Genomic DNA, 15,508 nt, shown 5'->3' on the forward strand with positions numbered 1-15,508 from the left:
CTCCACCACCATGGCTCCTTGGCTCTCACCAGTGCCGTTTGGTTCTCTAAGGAATGCTAGCCCACCAAAAGTCATCTGGTTGTTTTCTGGGGTGGAGAATCAAGATCAAGCCTTGTGGAACCCAAGCTCCCAATAAGGCATCATCAGTTTTCAATAGTAACAGCTCCTTTCAGCAGGGTCTGACTGCAGGCTGTGAAATAGAGCTGCTCCCGCCCTTAAAAATGCTCAACAATGCTCTTGGGTTTGGTTAAAGCACATAAGTAAATGAGCTGCCTTTTGTCCCTTAATGGACTTTCAGCCAGAAACTACTGGGACTTTTGTTAGTATTTCATTATCATTTTTCTTTATAATTGGCTAGCTTTAAAAAAAATCATTTGTTCTTGAGTTTGCATATCACAGGCTAGAATATAAGATTTTTTAACATGTATTGTACAATGCAGAGAATTTATGTCCCAAGATATGGATGGAAACCACATGAATTTAGAAAGTGAGATTAAGGACTAAGGTGTAAAATGAGATTTTAATGTACCTAGAGAATCAGTTGGTACCCTAATTTCAAGAAAAACAACTTTAGAAGCTGGGAATGTTTTTTTTCATCTTCTTTTATTTACTTATTTTTGTGTTGTTCTGCAGTGGTACTCTTAACTTCTGCGGGGGTGTGGGGACGGTTTTGAAAGGGATAGGCAATTTTCTTGAGTAACGATCATATATAAACTCAGGGAGTTACTTCAGAGGCCTTTACCTGGGCAAAGGTCTCCAGATTACAAAATCTACTTCTAAAATGTCCGACTTTCTTCCCTTTGGGAAGCATTAGACGGGCAGAGTTTACACTGTAACTGTGCTTGGGCTTGGTCTCATTCCAGCAATTCCTCTGGTGTTTCTTGCGTTGTGTATCACCAGACAATGGCGATTATGTCTTCAAAATGCCTATGACTCCTTCATCCATTCATATTGCCATCAGCCGCAACACATCTTACAATGATCTGAAACGAGTCTTCTTGTCTGCTGTTTTTGCTCCTTATCTACTCCATTGCTTTCCTTGGGAAATCTCTGTTTTTGTGCTCCCCTATGACGGGCCTCTCCATGGGCCAGGGAGATCCAAAAGATGCTCTTTAGGGCGAGTGTTCGATCATAGTATGCTGTTGCTGATCCGATAGTCTGCCCGTGACGATTGCAAACTTATGGCCAACATGTTTCACCTGTTATAGGCCTGTACTCCTTGACCATCTTCGAGAGACTAGGGCTGATAAGAAGAGACTTCGGAAAGCCTTACGAGAATTTGAAGAACAGTTTTTTAAACAAACAGGAAGGTAAGTTGAGAAAAGTTCTTTTTCAAGTTAGTATTTGATGAACTTTTACTTATGAATGAGCTGCTTTCTTTTTGTTCAGGAGCAGGGACTTTATACGGGTTTAACTCTATTCTACCTCCGCCCCAGCATTTGTCCCGTCCAGCACTGTGTAGTGCCGCTAGACGTGCCTAATGGGAGGAAGCAGCTGTTGGGTGTGATGGCAGGCTCCAAAACGAAAGGCTATGCATCAGACAACCTTACCTTTGCACAATACATCTCATTATAAGTGTTGAATGCATCTAAACGGCTTTCAAAATTGACAAAGCCATATCATTTCTTGGTCCTCAGTTAGTTAGTCTCCTATTTTATTCCATCGCTCTTCTTTTGGCTTTAAATATCTCTTTTAAACGTCAGAATCTGTCCCAATTATTTTATTCCATTCGTTTCCACTCATTTGGGGCATGTATGTCATTAATGGTGAAACATTTAGCCAACCCGAGCCCCGATGTCTTCTGTGGTCCTAGGAAACGATTGGCCTTCGGGAGGTAATTTGTAGGAGGCTGCAGCTCTCACAGACTTTGGACATGGTGTCAGGAGAGAGTGGTCACTGGAGAAGGACGTCACGCTTGGTAAAGCAGAGGGGCAGTGAAAACAATAGGTCCTTCACCCAATGGATCGACACCGTGGCTACCACACCGGGCTCAGACCTCAGAACAATGATGAGGACGGGGCAGCACAGGCAGTGTTTCATTCTGTTGCATACAGGGCAGCTGAGTCAGAGCTGACACGACAGCACGGCTATCACGTGTGGTAGCAGACTGATCATAAAAAGAAGGATATAACTTTTTCCAAAGGAAAGAGCTATTCCGTGGCAAACTCCCTTTGCGTTTTAGAGCACAAACGCTGGGCCAATGCTCCACCTTCCATCTCGGGACTTACCTTCCATGGCTCGCTCTCACTTCAGCAGCCAGAGGGTGGACCTGAGGAGCGTGGACTGTTCTAAAGGCATGCCGACACCTTGATTGACTCACCTTAGTGCAGTTTGTCATCTTAGAGCTCCCAATTGGACCGATCAGGTCAAGAACTTTTTATGTCCAGCAAATACAGTTGTAACCAACCTGGTTTGATACCTGGAACCTTTTTTTCCTAACTGTTAAATTCACCTTACTTATGGGGTAGAGGAAATGGACTGGTTTCAATGCTAGTTTTTTGTGATTTGGACCAAATAACTTCATCTCTGTTTCTCTACATGTAAAATATTACTGCGCAGGATGGCTGTGAGCATGACACATGGTTTTTGTGGAAATTACTATTCCGCAGGTAGCTAGCTAATCCAGCATGAACTGCTAGGTGGCTGCCTCATTTAGATGATGAAGCACACGTTCTTAGTTTCCTTTTCCGTATACTTTTCATTACTTTACTGCACTTTCATGCAGCTCTCTCTGCAAAACATTCCTTGAAATAGTGAATTTGTCTGTGTGGACTGCCAGTTATACTATGTTTGGATGTATGTTTGCTCGCTTAAATGTTTTGGATCTCTGCTTCCTTTAGATTAAAAGCACTCTGTTGGGTTTTGTCATTCAGGCAAATGTGAATAGATAGCATCCCTATCCCACATTTACCCAGTCATTGACATGAGAAATTAATCACTTTAATGTGTGCACAAATTCTTTTCATATCTGTGGTCCATGAAAAAAAATAATTATTAACCATTTGAAGTCAGGAATCTCCCTTAAAGAATTAGATAACTCTCCAGAGTGTCCGTGGGTTTGTAGTGGTATTTGAAATCTTATGCTCTAGCTATAGTAGTCTGTAAATCCTAAATCCACTTGAAGTTGGCAAAGCCCTGGATGGCTAACTACACAGTTAAAGTTTAAACTGATCAACGGCTCCCCGGGACGAAGATGAGGCTATCTGCTCCCATAAAGATTTGCAGCCTCAGAAACTATTGAGGGGCCCTGTGAGGCTGGAGATCAGTGGCCTTGACCATGAACTTGTAGCAGACCATGAAGTTGTGTGCCCTCTTGTGGTGATATATTTAACAAAATACAAATGTGGTGGTTCATTAAAACGAAGAGTTAAAATAGTTAGATATTAATCTTTATTGCTTTCCCAAGACATTTTTTACTGGGAAGGCTTAAACAACAATGAGGCAAAATACCCATGCAAAAAAATGGGTTGCTAGATATTTTAAGATTTAGATATTTGTAAGATCTTACCATGGGCAGAGCGCAGCTCCGCACCGACCCAACCGCATGGGAAGTGCGGCAGCTGGGCGGACCCACTCTATGCCGCCTGCGCAGCGAGGCCAGGCCGGGGACCCCCCAATCCCAGCCCAAGAACTATCGCCCCTTCTGCTTAAGCGTGGAAGGCCACGTGAAGATGCTGCGGCTGGTGAGGAGCGGGTGTGGAAAAAAAAAAGATCTTACCATGTAAGAGGTATGATAATAAAACAGATATGACATTATTGTGAGCAATTATAAGCCAAGGTCTGCGGTCAGCACCTTGGCATGTTTTCTATAATGGGACGACGGCATCGGGAGTCAGGAACCTACTTCGTTCTGGACACAGCACTCTTGTTTTTCAGGCAAATGGGGTGTGCAGGGTCAGAGAAAGTCGTGTTATAGATTGCTGGCCTTTTCCTATGAATTAGGCCATTTCTTCACGTATATTTTTCAAAGTAAACGGGAGTGCATGTAGTAGTTAGGATGCACGTGTACAAAACAGTCACGTCCCATGTTGTCACAAGTCTAGCCTTGCCAGAATTAAAGTGCAGAAGAAAACCACCGCACTTTGGACTCACATGAATTGTCGCTGGCCTGGAGCTGCTCGGGGACGTGACTGCACGTCAACAGTGACAGGCACTGTGATGGCAAGGAGTTGTTTCCGTCTTACAAGGCAGCCATGACGCGATTCTCTCCCTGCCATCACAAGCCTGAAAATTGTATCTGTAACCTGATTTCTGTATTTTAGGTTGGTGTTGACACGATGGCATAGGACTGTGGGAGGTACTGGGAGAATGATTGGACCAGGAATGCCTTGAGTGTATTTCTCCCCATTCCCACGGTCATACACCCGTACACTGGGCTGTAGATACCCTGGCACATCCTCGAGGCCATTCACATAAAGACGACATGGTGCAAAAACTAGAAGTCAATACCCTGTACTTTCTCATGTATATAAAAGGATGTGTAATGGTTTGATTTATTATGAACTAACAGATTATGTTCCACTTTGCAGAAGTCCACAAAAAGAAGACAGGATCCCAATGGCAGATGAATACTATGAATATAAGCACATCAAAGCCAAACTGAGACTCCTAGAAGTCCTCATCAGCAAACAAGATGTGGCCAAAACTATTTGAGGTCAGGAAATGTTTGTGATCACATTCACCAAAAAAAAAAAAAAAAAATTAAATAATGAAGTTTATTTTCTCCTGCCATTCCTGCTACGTATTTTCACATACTAAAAATCGAGGCACTTTAGTGGTAGTACTACTTGTTTTTTAGGAAAGGATGGCAACTGTAAATATTTATGAGGAGAAGGTATTTAAATGCGGGGAGAGGGGCAAATACAGTAAGCTGGGGGGAGGGGGGAAATCCAGCCTGTTCCATGCCAAGAAGAAGCCTCAGTCAATGTAATTTAGAAAGGATTTGCTTGTTCATGAAGCCTAACTGGCACACATCATCCACGCATTGAACGGGCTGTTGTTAGGGAAGGCTCAGTGATGCTTACGTGGATGTGTGGAAAAACCAAGACGAGGAAGAACAAATCTGCCCATGTTCAAGTAAAAAGCGATGCAACTCGTAAAAACAACTGATTTGAATCTCTAATAGATTGTTAAGGACTATTTAAAAATCTACTTTGTTCCTTGAGTCTATTAGACTTTCAGTAATCCTAAAATATACTAGAATGTGTCATTGCTAATTTTTATTTGAAATTTTACATTTCTGATGACCAAAGTTCATTCTGATAGCATGTACTTTGTGAATTACTATCTTTGTCTATAATCGACAGATATTTATATTAAGATATTGCATTAAAATTTGAAAACAGGTATTTTGGATAGTTATGTGTCTGTAGGATATAATCTAATGTGATGATAGTTAAGATTGCTAATCTTTTTGTTTATTGTATCTAAGATTATATAACTATTTTTCCATTGGGAATATGCATTTTTCTTAATGTTCTAAATCTATACTTTGTGAAGTCAAAAAAACTTTCTCATGAGCTGTAGTTACTCTTGTTTCTGTACAAAATTAGATCTGAAAATTGTTTGCCATGCATCTTAAAAAAGAATCCAGACTATTGATTCACTATCAACTTGAGTATAGAATGTGTCTTGTGTTATTTTGTACTACATCACGTGTTCATTATTTTTCTTTTTGTAAAAACAAGTAAAAGATTAACATTTTCTCTGATGTAGCAACCACATATGTATTTCTATTTTCTGTAATATTTCAGCATGATGTTAAAGAAATTCATATTTTCATATAGTTTGGATGGAAAGAATGTTGACTATGTCAGAGGCTTATTGTGTCTCTGGAATTACCTGACATTTTATAGCTTTTATGAATCAGAGTAACATCCTTCATCAATGTGTTTAATTAAAATCATCTACTTGTAACAGGATTGACACACAACTATTTGAGGTTCACAAACAAAATCTTTGATAAAGGAAATGGTTTCGTGAAATGTATACAATTGCTATTAAAATGTAACTCTATATATTCTATGATTGTAAATATTTTATACAACGATGCAAATAAAATATTTTTCTATTATATTTATTATGTTGAAACACAGTAGTTGTTTCCTGTTAGCTAATATAAATAACATAAATAACACTGTCAAACAACACGTTGGAAGTGCTGACAATTCTAGGCTTCAAGATCGAACTCATGCTGCAAGTAATACCCTTTCATGCGGTTTGGAGTTATCCCAGTGTTTGTTCAGTAGATTAAAACGAGCGCATATTTAAACACCATTGATAAGCCATTATCTGAAATTTTGCTAAAGCGGTCTATATAGAATTGATTTGTTAAGTTTGGCATAAAAGAAAAATAAAAACATTGCAGCATCTAGGCAATAAAGTGTCAGAAGGAGAACTCCGGGTATTCATCATTGAAAGCAAGAGACAGGAGTGGGGGCCGGAAACACTGACGGAAAGACGGAATGAAATTTGAAATATGACGGTCTGGTTTTGGTAATAGCGGCATGTGCATGCTTCAGTGGAAAACATCTGGCGGTGAGTATGGACAACGGAGGCCCGGGGCTCCTAAGGGAAGACACGGGCTCAGGAAGAAGGTGGGCGTTAACGTCCAACACTGATATTACAGGTTTTGCAGCTGGGATCTTTCTTTGCATTGGCGGTGGACAAACTCATGAGCTGATGACCAGTGATTTCTGCCACAGTGCCCAGAGAAAGATCCACAGGGTCAGTGTAAATGATTTCTAAAATGACATCTTGGGCATGGTGATAAACCAGCATGCCATCTTCTTCTGTGCAGGTCAGAAACGGATTATCCTTGGAATTTAGCTGAGGAAGGCGCTGCTTACAGAATTCATCTCCTGGTGATCCCACCGGAGCAATAACAAGAATCACATAATGATAAGCAGTGTACATACAGTAGAAGTCCCCAAAGTACAAGTTAGTATTGGGGTTAAAGAGTTTTTCTGCTGCAATTTCAAACCTGTATCTTCCATAAGGCGAATCCTGGGGTGGTTTCCCTGTATTGAACTCAGTGCTGCAGCTGAAGAAGATGCCTTCTAATTTCCCACTAATGGGAGAGCCATGGCTGCCGCTGTTATCCTTGACAGAGGGCTGCATGGCATTCCCGTGGTGGTCTCTGCAAAAGAAATGAAGAGGAGTGCCACTGCTTGGTACACTTGTGGTAAAGTCACGATGTGGTATGCATGCAGCATCGTAATAGGCCCAAAAGTTAACTGTAAGGGGCTTGCTTGCCCGTCCTGCTATGAGATCAAAGAGAAAGCATTTCTTGACAGCCTATTCTATGCCTAGCCTGGACCATAAGATAAAGGTCTGAAGTCGTCTGCTACTCACATTGCAGGACTTCAATGTAATATCCCATCAGGAAAATTATACTGGAGTTAGAAATCTTATCATTGAAATCATATTTAGAAATGAACTTATTGAAGAGAAATGGACTAACAGAACTGGTTAAATATGTTCACTATTTCTTTTAAGGATGTCAGAATTTAGTTATAAAATTACTGTTTTCACCTATATTAACACAGTGTAATTGACTAATCAATTATCCAGGGCTAATTCTATGAATCCGGTTCTCTCGCCTGCATTATGCTGAAAACAGAACTGGTATTGTCATTTGCACTCACTCCCGTGATCTGTTCTCCACCCTTTTTTGCCTTGCTTTGTGGCCTGGGGCTTTATCATCCTGTACTTCCTATTGGTTCTTCCTCACTCCTTGGTTCTCAGCCGGTTCTGATGATGGAGGCATCAACAAGAAATGTCGGGTAGGAAAAGCCTGTCCCATGTCTTTCTCCCCATTTTCAGAGCCCTGTGTTCATTTATAACTACACATATCCAATTCTTGCTCCTTCTTGGTGCCCCAATTCCCCTTTGCAAGAACAGTACAACTTTCATCGGTTAAGAGTTGCTGGTTACTTCCTCAGTTGTTTCCGTCTATGTCCCTAGACCTGTTAACAGTTTCTTTACTATATTCTCTCCAGAATGCCCATTGAGTTTTTCTGTTTCTTGGCAAGGCCCCTGATTTCTTAGTCTATGACTTGGGATGATGAACACAAATGACCCCTCAGGCAAGCAAAGGTTTCCAAAATTAACATTCTTAGTGTGTGGGTCAGTGAGGTGTTTCCAGGTTTGGACTTTGAAACAGCGATAGACCTCAATTTCTAGTGTTGAGAACCACAAAGCTAGCTTATTACAATGTAGATTCAAGGAAAAACCAAGACACTGTCAAAACAGTAACCGGAAAGCTGATGAATACATGCAGTGGGGTATCCTGGGTAGGACCTATTTTTTTATTTTACTCTTTCCTGTTTGACCCTTCTCCCTTCTTGGGATATAGAAGATTCTTTTTATCGTTTTCTATCTGTTTCAAAACCTCCTTTAGCTGTTCTTTAGGATCAGTTTGCTGGTGACAGATTCTTACTTTCATCTTTTCTGAGACTGTCTTTATTCCCCCTCCATTCTTGAAGGGTATTTTTTACTGCCTTTAAGATTATGGGTTGACAGGTTTCTTTCAGCACTTGAAAAACGCTGTGCTGTTTCCTTCTGGTTGCCATGGTTTCTGATGGAAAAAACCCTGTGATTTGAATTGTGTATCCTTTACAGAGAAGGTGCTATTTCTCTCTTTTGCCGCGTTGAAGATGTTTGTCTTTAGTGTTCAAGGGTTTGTGTTGTGTCTGAGTGTGAATCATTGTGCGTCTATACTAGTTGCTCGGATTCTTGGATCTGTAGGTTTGTGTCATCTTGCCAAATTAGGGGCATTTTAAGCAACTCTTTCTCTGAGTACTTTTTCAGCATTTTCTCCCTTAATTCTGTATTTTGATGGTATTAATTTAGATCCACAAGTTCACTAGGCTCTGCTAATCGTTGTCAACTCTCTCTGTATTTATTATATTGGATTATTTCTATTATTAGACCTTGAAATTTACTAAAGAAGCTTTGGTGGCACCGTGGTTGGTGGAAGCACCTGATTGCTAACCTGAAGGTTGATCGTTTGAACCCACTAACCACCCCAGGAGAGGAAGATGTGACAGTTGCTTATACAGAGATTTCAGGGTTGGGAACATTTGGGGAAATTTCTACTCTGACCTCGAGAATCACTAGGAGCTGAAATCAAATCAGTGAAATAAGTTGTACTTCAATGATTCTTTCCTCCTCTTAATTTTAGTGAGTCCATCTATTAATTTCTTAAATTTGTCTTTCTATATTTCATTTTGAAATTTCGCATTTAATTCTTTATATTTTCTACTTCTTTGTTGATTGTTCATTTGTTTCAAGTGTGTTTGTAATTGCTGGCTGCGATGAATGGTAACACTACTCCTCTGCCATCTTCACAATTATTCATATGCTGGAGCCTATCGCTGTGATTTTGGTGCATTTTCTATCTCAGAAACAAACAAACAACAAAACTCCCTGTCACCGAGTCAATGCTGATCCACAGTAACCTTACAGGACAGGGTAAAACTGCCCTGGGGGTTTTCTGGGGCAGGAACTTTAAGGGAGTAGAAAGCCTCATCATTTTGCTCTAAAGCTGTTGATAGTTTCAAACTTCTGGCCTTGTGGTTAGCAGTCCAACATGCAATCAACTATGCTACCAGGGCTCTGTGGGGAGGAGGGTGGGGGTGAGGTTGGACTACCACTTTTTCCTCCTGTGGTGTTTCACTGAAGAAGAATGGCTATTGTCTGTCGAAAAGGCTGCTATCTTTTAGGGATGTTCCCACTTGGGTCCCTAGTTTAGAAATTAGAAAGAGCAGACTTTGGTTTTCAGAAAAGGAGTCCCGAAATGGTGTCCACATAAAACCAGCTACCAGGTATTCCTGTTGTTAGATTGGAAAATTAAGAAGTAAGGAGGCCAGAATTGGGAGGCTGGGTGCTAGAAATAGAATTCCAGTGTACCAGGGTTTGTGTTCCAGATCTCCCCTTAGGAGTTTCTCCCATGGAGCAATTCAAGGGCGTGCTGCGACGCTCGCTAAAGTGCTCAGCTCACTGCATCTGCCCGCCAGCTCTCCGCATCCCTCACCAGGTTCCGGTGAGATGGTGTCCACCACCCCCTTCCAGGGCCCAAGATCTAAGACCGGCCAGCATGCAGTAATTTCCCCAGACTGCTGTCTAAGGGCGGTCATAATCCCAGGCCCGCGGAGATCTACTGAAAACTAGTCCAACAAGCTCACTCTGCCACTCCGCTCTCTGATCCCTTCTGCCCATTCATTCAGAAATGCCCAGAAATGGAAATTTCCATCAACAGACGCATGATTGATTAAAATACCCTAGTACACGTGCACAATGGAGTAATAGGAATCCCTGGAAAAGTGACGAAAAGATGAAGCCCCTCGTCTCCTGGAAAGAGTTGGGGCTGTCAGATTGAGGGAAGCTAGCAAGCACAAAGGGCAAGTACAACATGAGTTCACCGGGTTAAAAAGGCAGAACAAGCATGGGAGACAATGTACATATTGCACAGTTCCCAGGCTGAGGGCCAAATGATGCATACATCGTCAAAAACATACAGAAAGCAGAGATGCAGCTCGCACCTGTGCTGAAAGACATCGTCCCTGTGCCCCCTCTCATAGGCCTTTACCGCCCAGAGGGGTAGGGGAGAAAGAAACAGGGCAATGGGGAAACAGCAGTGATCTACCCCAAGGGAAGGTTTTGTTTATGTCTCCACAGGAGAGGGAGCCAGAGTAGACCTCATTCCAATGCAGCAGGCCTTGAGGACAATGTATGTTCCTGCTAGGAGCAGGTGGTTCACAGAGAGGGCTGCAGGGCTGCTTCAGGCCGCCCCTCCCTAGAGGAGAGCGCTGAAGATACAGTTCAAGGAGTGCTGCCGGTCTGACCCCGCCCACAGGAGGCAAACCAAGAGGAAGTGCAACAGACCAGCAATGGGAGCAAAGCCAGGAAGTCCCTGAAGAATCCCTATTGTAGACTTCGGAGGGGTGGGAGGGAGGGCAGCGCTTGGCAACTCATCTGAACTGGTTTGGGGATATTCACAAGGGTGCCACACAGAAAGTCTAAAGGTATAACAGGGTCGGGGGTGGGATACTAGGCAGCTCCGTCCTTGACTTCTGGAAAGGGAACCCGGGTCTTGCAGAAGGCATGTCCCCCAGTGACGAATGCTAAGGACTAAAGGGTCTACGCGCTGTTGGGTAAACGGGTGTTGGGATACGGAGCCGCCCCGAAGGAAAGGGAATGCACAGACGGAGGGACACTCATCTACTCTGGGGCAGGACAATAGTTAAACTTGGAGCGACTTGTACAGTCTCGCTCTTTTTTCTTTTGGTGTGTCTAAGTAGGATAGGCAGGTAGGATAAGCAATCCCAGGAGACAGCCACGGAACCAACGGTTCAGGAGCGGGGGAGGCGGGGGCATAGGTGGAGGTGAGGGGTGGGAGCAGTGAGCTAATAGTGACGGGCAGGGGAAAGCCAGGATCTACAATTGATGGTGAGGAGGGTGTACCGCTCCTGGTCGTGTTTGGTCAATTGAAATGTATCTGAGAAGAATTACTGACAGGTGAACGACCATACACATGATAGTGGGGCAGGAGGAAAGAGGACAAACGAGAAAGTAAAAATTATAGAACATCATGATACATTTAAGAAAGATAACTTTTCTCATTGGCAAACATTTTGTGCTAATAGCTTGGGATTACACACACACACACAGAAAATAATTTTCTTCCATGTTTTAGATGCTCTGACTATATCTTTTTACTTCCTAAAGGGTTGGTGGAAAATAAATAAACCAAAGACCTGAACAAAGGTCAACGATCACCCAAAGGACAAGCAAAAGCACAGTGGAATCCTGACCTCTAGCGGCCATCTAAGACATTTAAACCCAGTGTCCTGCTTTCAAATTGTATGCGTAACAAATATCAAGAAATACTGTTCCTACTAGATATGCATGGCCATTCTAAAATAATTAGTTTACATTTTCTCCATTAGAATAACATGCTAGGACTTATATAAAGTCTCTGTAAAGACCAGCTAATAGAATGCTCAGCGAAGCTTTACATTTCAAACAATCAAACAAAAGACAAGGATGTTTTGCCCATATACGATGTAAGTATACATAAAACTGCAAAGCATTTAATTTAAAAAACACAGATACATAAATCCATTGTTCTCTCTATAGTTTCCCTTTTCCAAAATTTTGAGCCACTTTAAACCTGGAACCATGATGATGATTTAAGAAAAACTAGAGAAATGGGAAACTTAAAAAAATAATTATAGAAACCACATTTCCTAACCTTTTTCATGTACAATGCTGTAAACTTAATCGTCCGGGACCTAAATAAGAGTAAGGCTTTTAACTGACAAACCATAGGGTTGCTATGTAAAAGTTTTGGGACTTTCTGCAGCGTTTGCCATTTTTAAAATGTTGGTCTCAACTTTAAAATACTTAGCCTCCTACTTACTCCCCTGAAATTTTCTTCAACAAATATAAAATTGCTGTAAGATCAACACTTCTTGCCAGATGGACGGTATGCAATCTGCTACCAGGGATAAACATGCACTCTTAGACCGGAAACCAAGCCAAGCTCACTGTCATGGAATTGACACTGACTCGCAGCCACCCTATAGAGCAGGGTAGAACTACTGCCCCATGACTTTCAGAGACTAACTGTTGACAAGCGTAGCAAGCACGGCTTCCTTCTACAGAGCGGCTGGTGGTTTTGAACGGCTGACCTTGAGGATCAGAGCCCAATGCACCACTACACCACCACCAGGTGCCTCCAATCTTAGAAAGACTAGTCAAATCACTGGTTTTGAATTCAAAAGTCATGAAAGGAGATTATCTTATTGAATAATTAATCGAAATAATAGTGGAAAGCTTTTCAATGAACCAGAAACCTAAAAATCCCTCTGGAAATCACCATGTTACAGGGTACTTGAAAAGGTTTGTGAACAAGCTTCATTATCTTTTATTTCCATTTCTTTGCACACTTTTTGAAGCCTTTTCATATTTCATGAAATAGTCACTCTGTTATCTCCTATTTTCAATGTCAAAGGGCCCCACCAAAAAAGGAGGATGCTGAGTAGTCGAGATGAGACAAAGGGCATTGAATGATTGGGAATTAAGGACTCTGCATGTGCACGAAGTGCTCATTGACAGAATAGTAACATTTCAGATGATTATGGAAAGAAATCTAAGTGAAATGGGAAAATCCTATGTGCTGACTTCTGCTTATTTATTCTGGGAAATAAAAGGAGCTTCCAATGACCTATTTTGAAAAGGAAATTGAAATTGCTATTTCAGAGAACTAGAAGCAAAGGGGAACTGGACATAGAATTTGGAATAATATTTAGTAACAAATCAATACAATTTTTTCATTCTTACCGAACATAGTCAAAATATTCCTTTTGCTGGTTACGATAAAAAACAGAAAACTTTAGCATACGTCCTGCAGTCACTTCCGCCTTCTCCAACAGTTGTGTTAGATGAACTTTTGAATAGTCTGAAAACAACAAAATATCTGTGATTAAGATAATAGCACCAAAATTACCAACTTCATCCTTAAGAAATTAGAAATGATTAAAGCTCACCTGTAGAGTTGGATGTTACTTTAAAATAAGAAATCATTCATTGTCTTGTGTGACACATTTTTTCTTTCTACTAAATATTTTGGTAATGACCTTAGGATAGCCTTGCATTTCTTCACTTTTGAAAATGAAAAATGCTGGGACAATAATGTATCAATAAAAAACATGAATTCAGCAAAACGCAAATAATATATAATCAGCACCTGGCCAGGTGTTCTTCAATCAGTTGATAAATTGAATAAAATAAGTTTATAACCTGCAATCACTACCAAAGCTGAAAAGGAACAATTTTATCACTCATTTAATCTATTCTCTAAGATATAAGCCTGTTAGGCTGGCACAGTAGATTGCAATGCAGTCATTTCACTAATGTAGCAAATTAAAGCTCATCAAAAGTTAATATTTGAGTAATGTTCATATAGCTAGTAACTTAGTAGTTTTTGAGGTTTGGTTGCTGCTCTTTGGGTGGAAAGGACTTCAAAATCTAAAGTACCAGTTTAATTTTGCAAATTTTTGAGGTTTGCAAATTTTTGGGAATTGTAATCAAACTTATGTACTTGAATTTAAGGGGGAGAAAATCATTCATAGGATTAGTAAAATTTTCCAAAGAGAGGTACTCTAGCAGAAATGCACAATTTATTTGTTGACTCATTGCTTCAGTGGCTCAACAACTATTTATTTAAATTGGAACATACTATGTTTAGTAAGCACCATGCAAAATTAGATGATCACATTAAAAGATACTATTCTCCCATAGTCTAAGGAAAGAAATAAATACATAGATAATTCTATGTAACGTATTATGGTAAGTTTTATTAGGGGCCTTGTTTGTTCGGTGCTTGCGAGACCAGGGTCTATTTCTGGCCAATGCATCACATGAGTACCTACAACTCTGGTGTCCCTGGGAGCTTGTGTGTTGCTATGATACTGAACAGGTTTTTTACAGGAGAAGCTTTCAGACAAGGATGGACTAGGAAGAGCTTGTGATATACTTCTGAGTATCAGTGTGAAACCCTCATGGGTCCCAGTGGTTGGTGTGGGGCTGGGCCAGGACTGACAGCATTCTTTCTATTATGCGTTGGGGCACCTGGAGGCAGAAAGCAGAGCAACTGTGCTAAGTACTAATGCTGTCCGAGCCGGGTAAGCACGGGGCTTTTCTCTCGTCACAGACTAGAAGTCAATTCATTGTGTTCTTGAGGTTATGCATTCTAACCTTGACCATTTTATTTCAAACACCTTGTCTAGTGCCTAGATTGAATGAGATGTCTAGATTAAAAGACAACAGACATGAAGAAGTTACTCCCAGTTTACAGAGTCTACACTATTGATAAAACTTGCGTAAAATAGTCTCTACATGATTTTTTAAAATGGAAACATTTTAAACAGTGTAAATTCTCCCGGGATTGTTTCCCCTGGAAACAAAAATGCAAACTAGTTTATAGAAAACTACTGTGACATATTTAAATGCTAGGATTGTCTTTATTATTTACTCCAAAGCTCCCTTAGAGAAATTAGAAAATGTAGGTAAATTAAAAAGCAAGAGGGAGAAGATAGCTCTAAATTTAAAGTAATATGACAAAAGGGTAGATTCGTGTGTGTGTGTGTGTGTGTGTGTGTGTGTGTGTATCTCTAAATTTCTGAACTGGACATGTCAAGGGTTTTCCTTAAGCTAAAGAAAAAACATTTCATATCTTTCCCTAATGATTTTTGTACTGGCTGGTGCAGATTTTTGAAAATTGCACGTACATTGACAATAGCATGTAAAACGATGGCAAAAGAGACAGTGCTTACATGCCTAATGTAGATGAAACCACCCTAGTGAAACAAATGAAAGCAAATAGAAAGAAATGCACTAGAAAGAGGAAGCATTCAGAAGGCCAGAGAAAGAGTCAATTCCAGTATGAAACATGTATGACAGGTAAAAGTTATGTCAGTGGAAAAAACTGGGGATACACCCT

At 40.9% G+C, this 15,508-nt stretch overlaps 2 protein-coding genes across 2 annotated transcripts in view; one reads left to right on the forward strand and one right to left on the reverse strand.

The window, feature by feature from the left end:
• FAM13C (family with sequence similarity 13 member C) overlaps positions 1–4,852 on the forward strand; it is a 153,822-nt gene extending 148,970 nt beyond the window's left edge. The window contains exons 13-14 of the mRNA XM_075534251.1: positions 1,209–1,310; positions 4,530–4,852. Of these exons, the coding sequence (XP_075390366.1) occupies positions 1,209–1,310; positions 4,530–4,653 (226 nt within the window). The 3' untranslated portion in view covers positions 4,654–4,852. The remainder of the gene's footprint in view (positions 1–1,208; positions 1,311–4,529) is intronic.
• A 1,029-nt stretch (positions 4,853–5,881) lies between these two features.
• Positions 5,882–15,508, reverse strand: part of PHYHIPL (phytanoyl-CoA 2-hydroxylase interacting protein like) — a 40,603-nt gene continuing 30,976 nt past the window's right edge. The window contains exons 4-5 of the mRNA XM_075534250.1: positions 13,348–13,465; positions 5,882–7,138 (exon numbers count right to left, since the gene is read on the reverse strand). Coding sequence (XP_075390365.1) covers positions 6,604–7,138; positions 13,348–13,465 — 653 coding nt within the window. The 3' untranslated portion in view covers positions 5,882–6,603. The remainder of the gene's footprint in view (positions 7,139–13,347; positions 13,466–15,508) is intronic.

This window comes from Tenrec ecaudatus, chromosome 16 (genome assembly GCF_050624435.1).
Source record: "Tenrec ecaudatus isolate mTenEca1 chromosome 16, mTenEca1.hap1, whole genome shotgun sequence".
NCBI classification, from domain to species: Eukaryota; Metazoa; Chordata; class Mammalia; order Afrosoricida; family Tenrecidae; genus Tenrec; species Tenrec ecaudatus.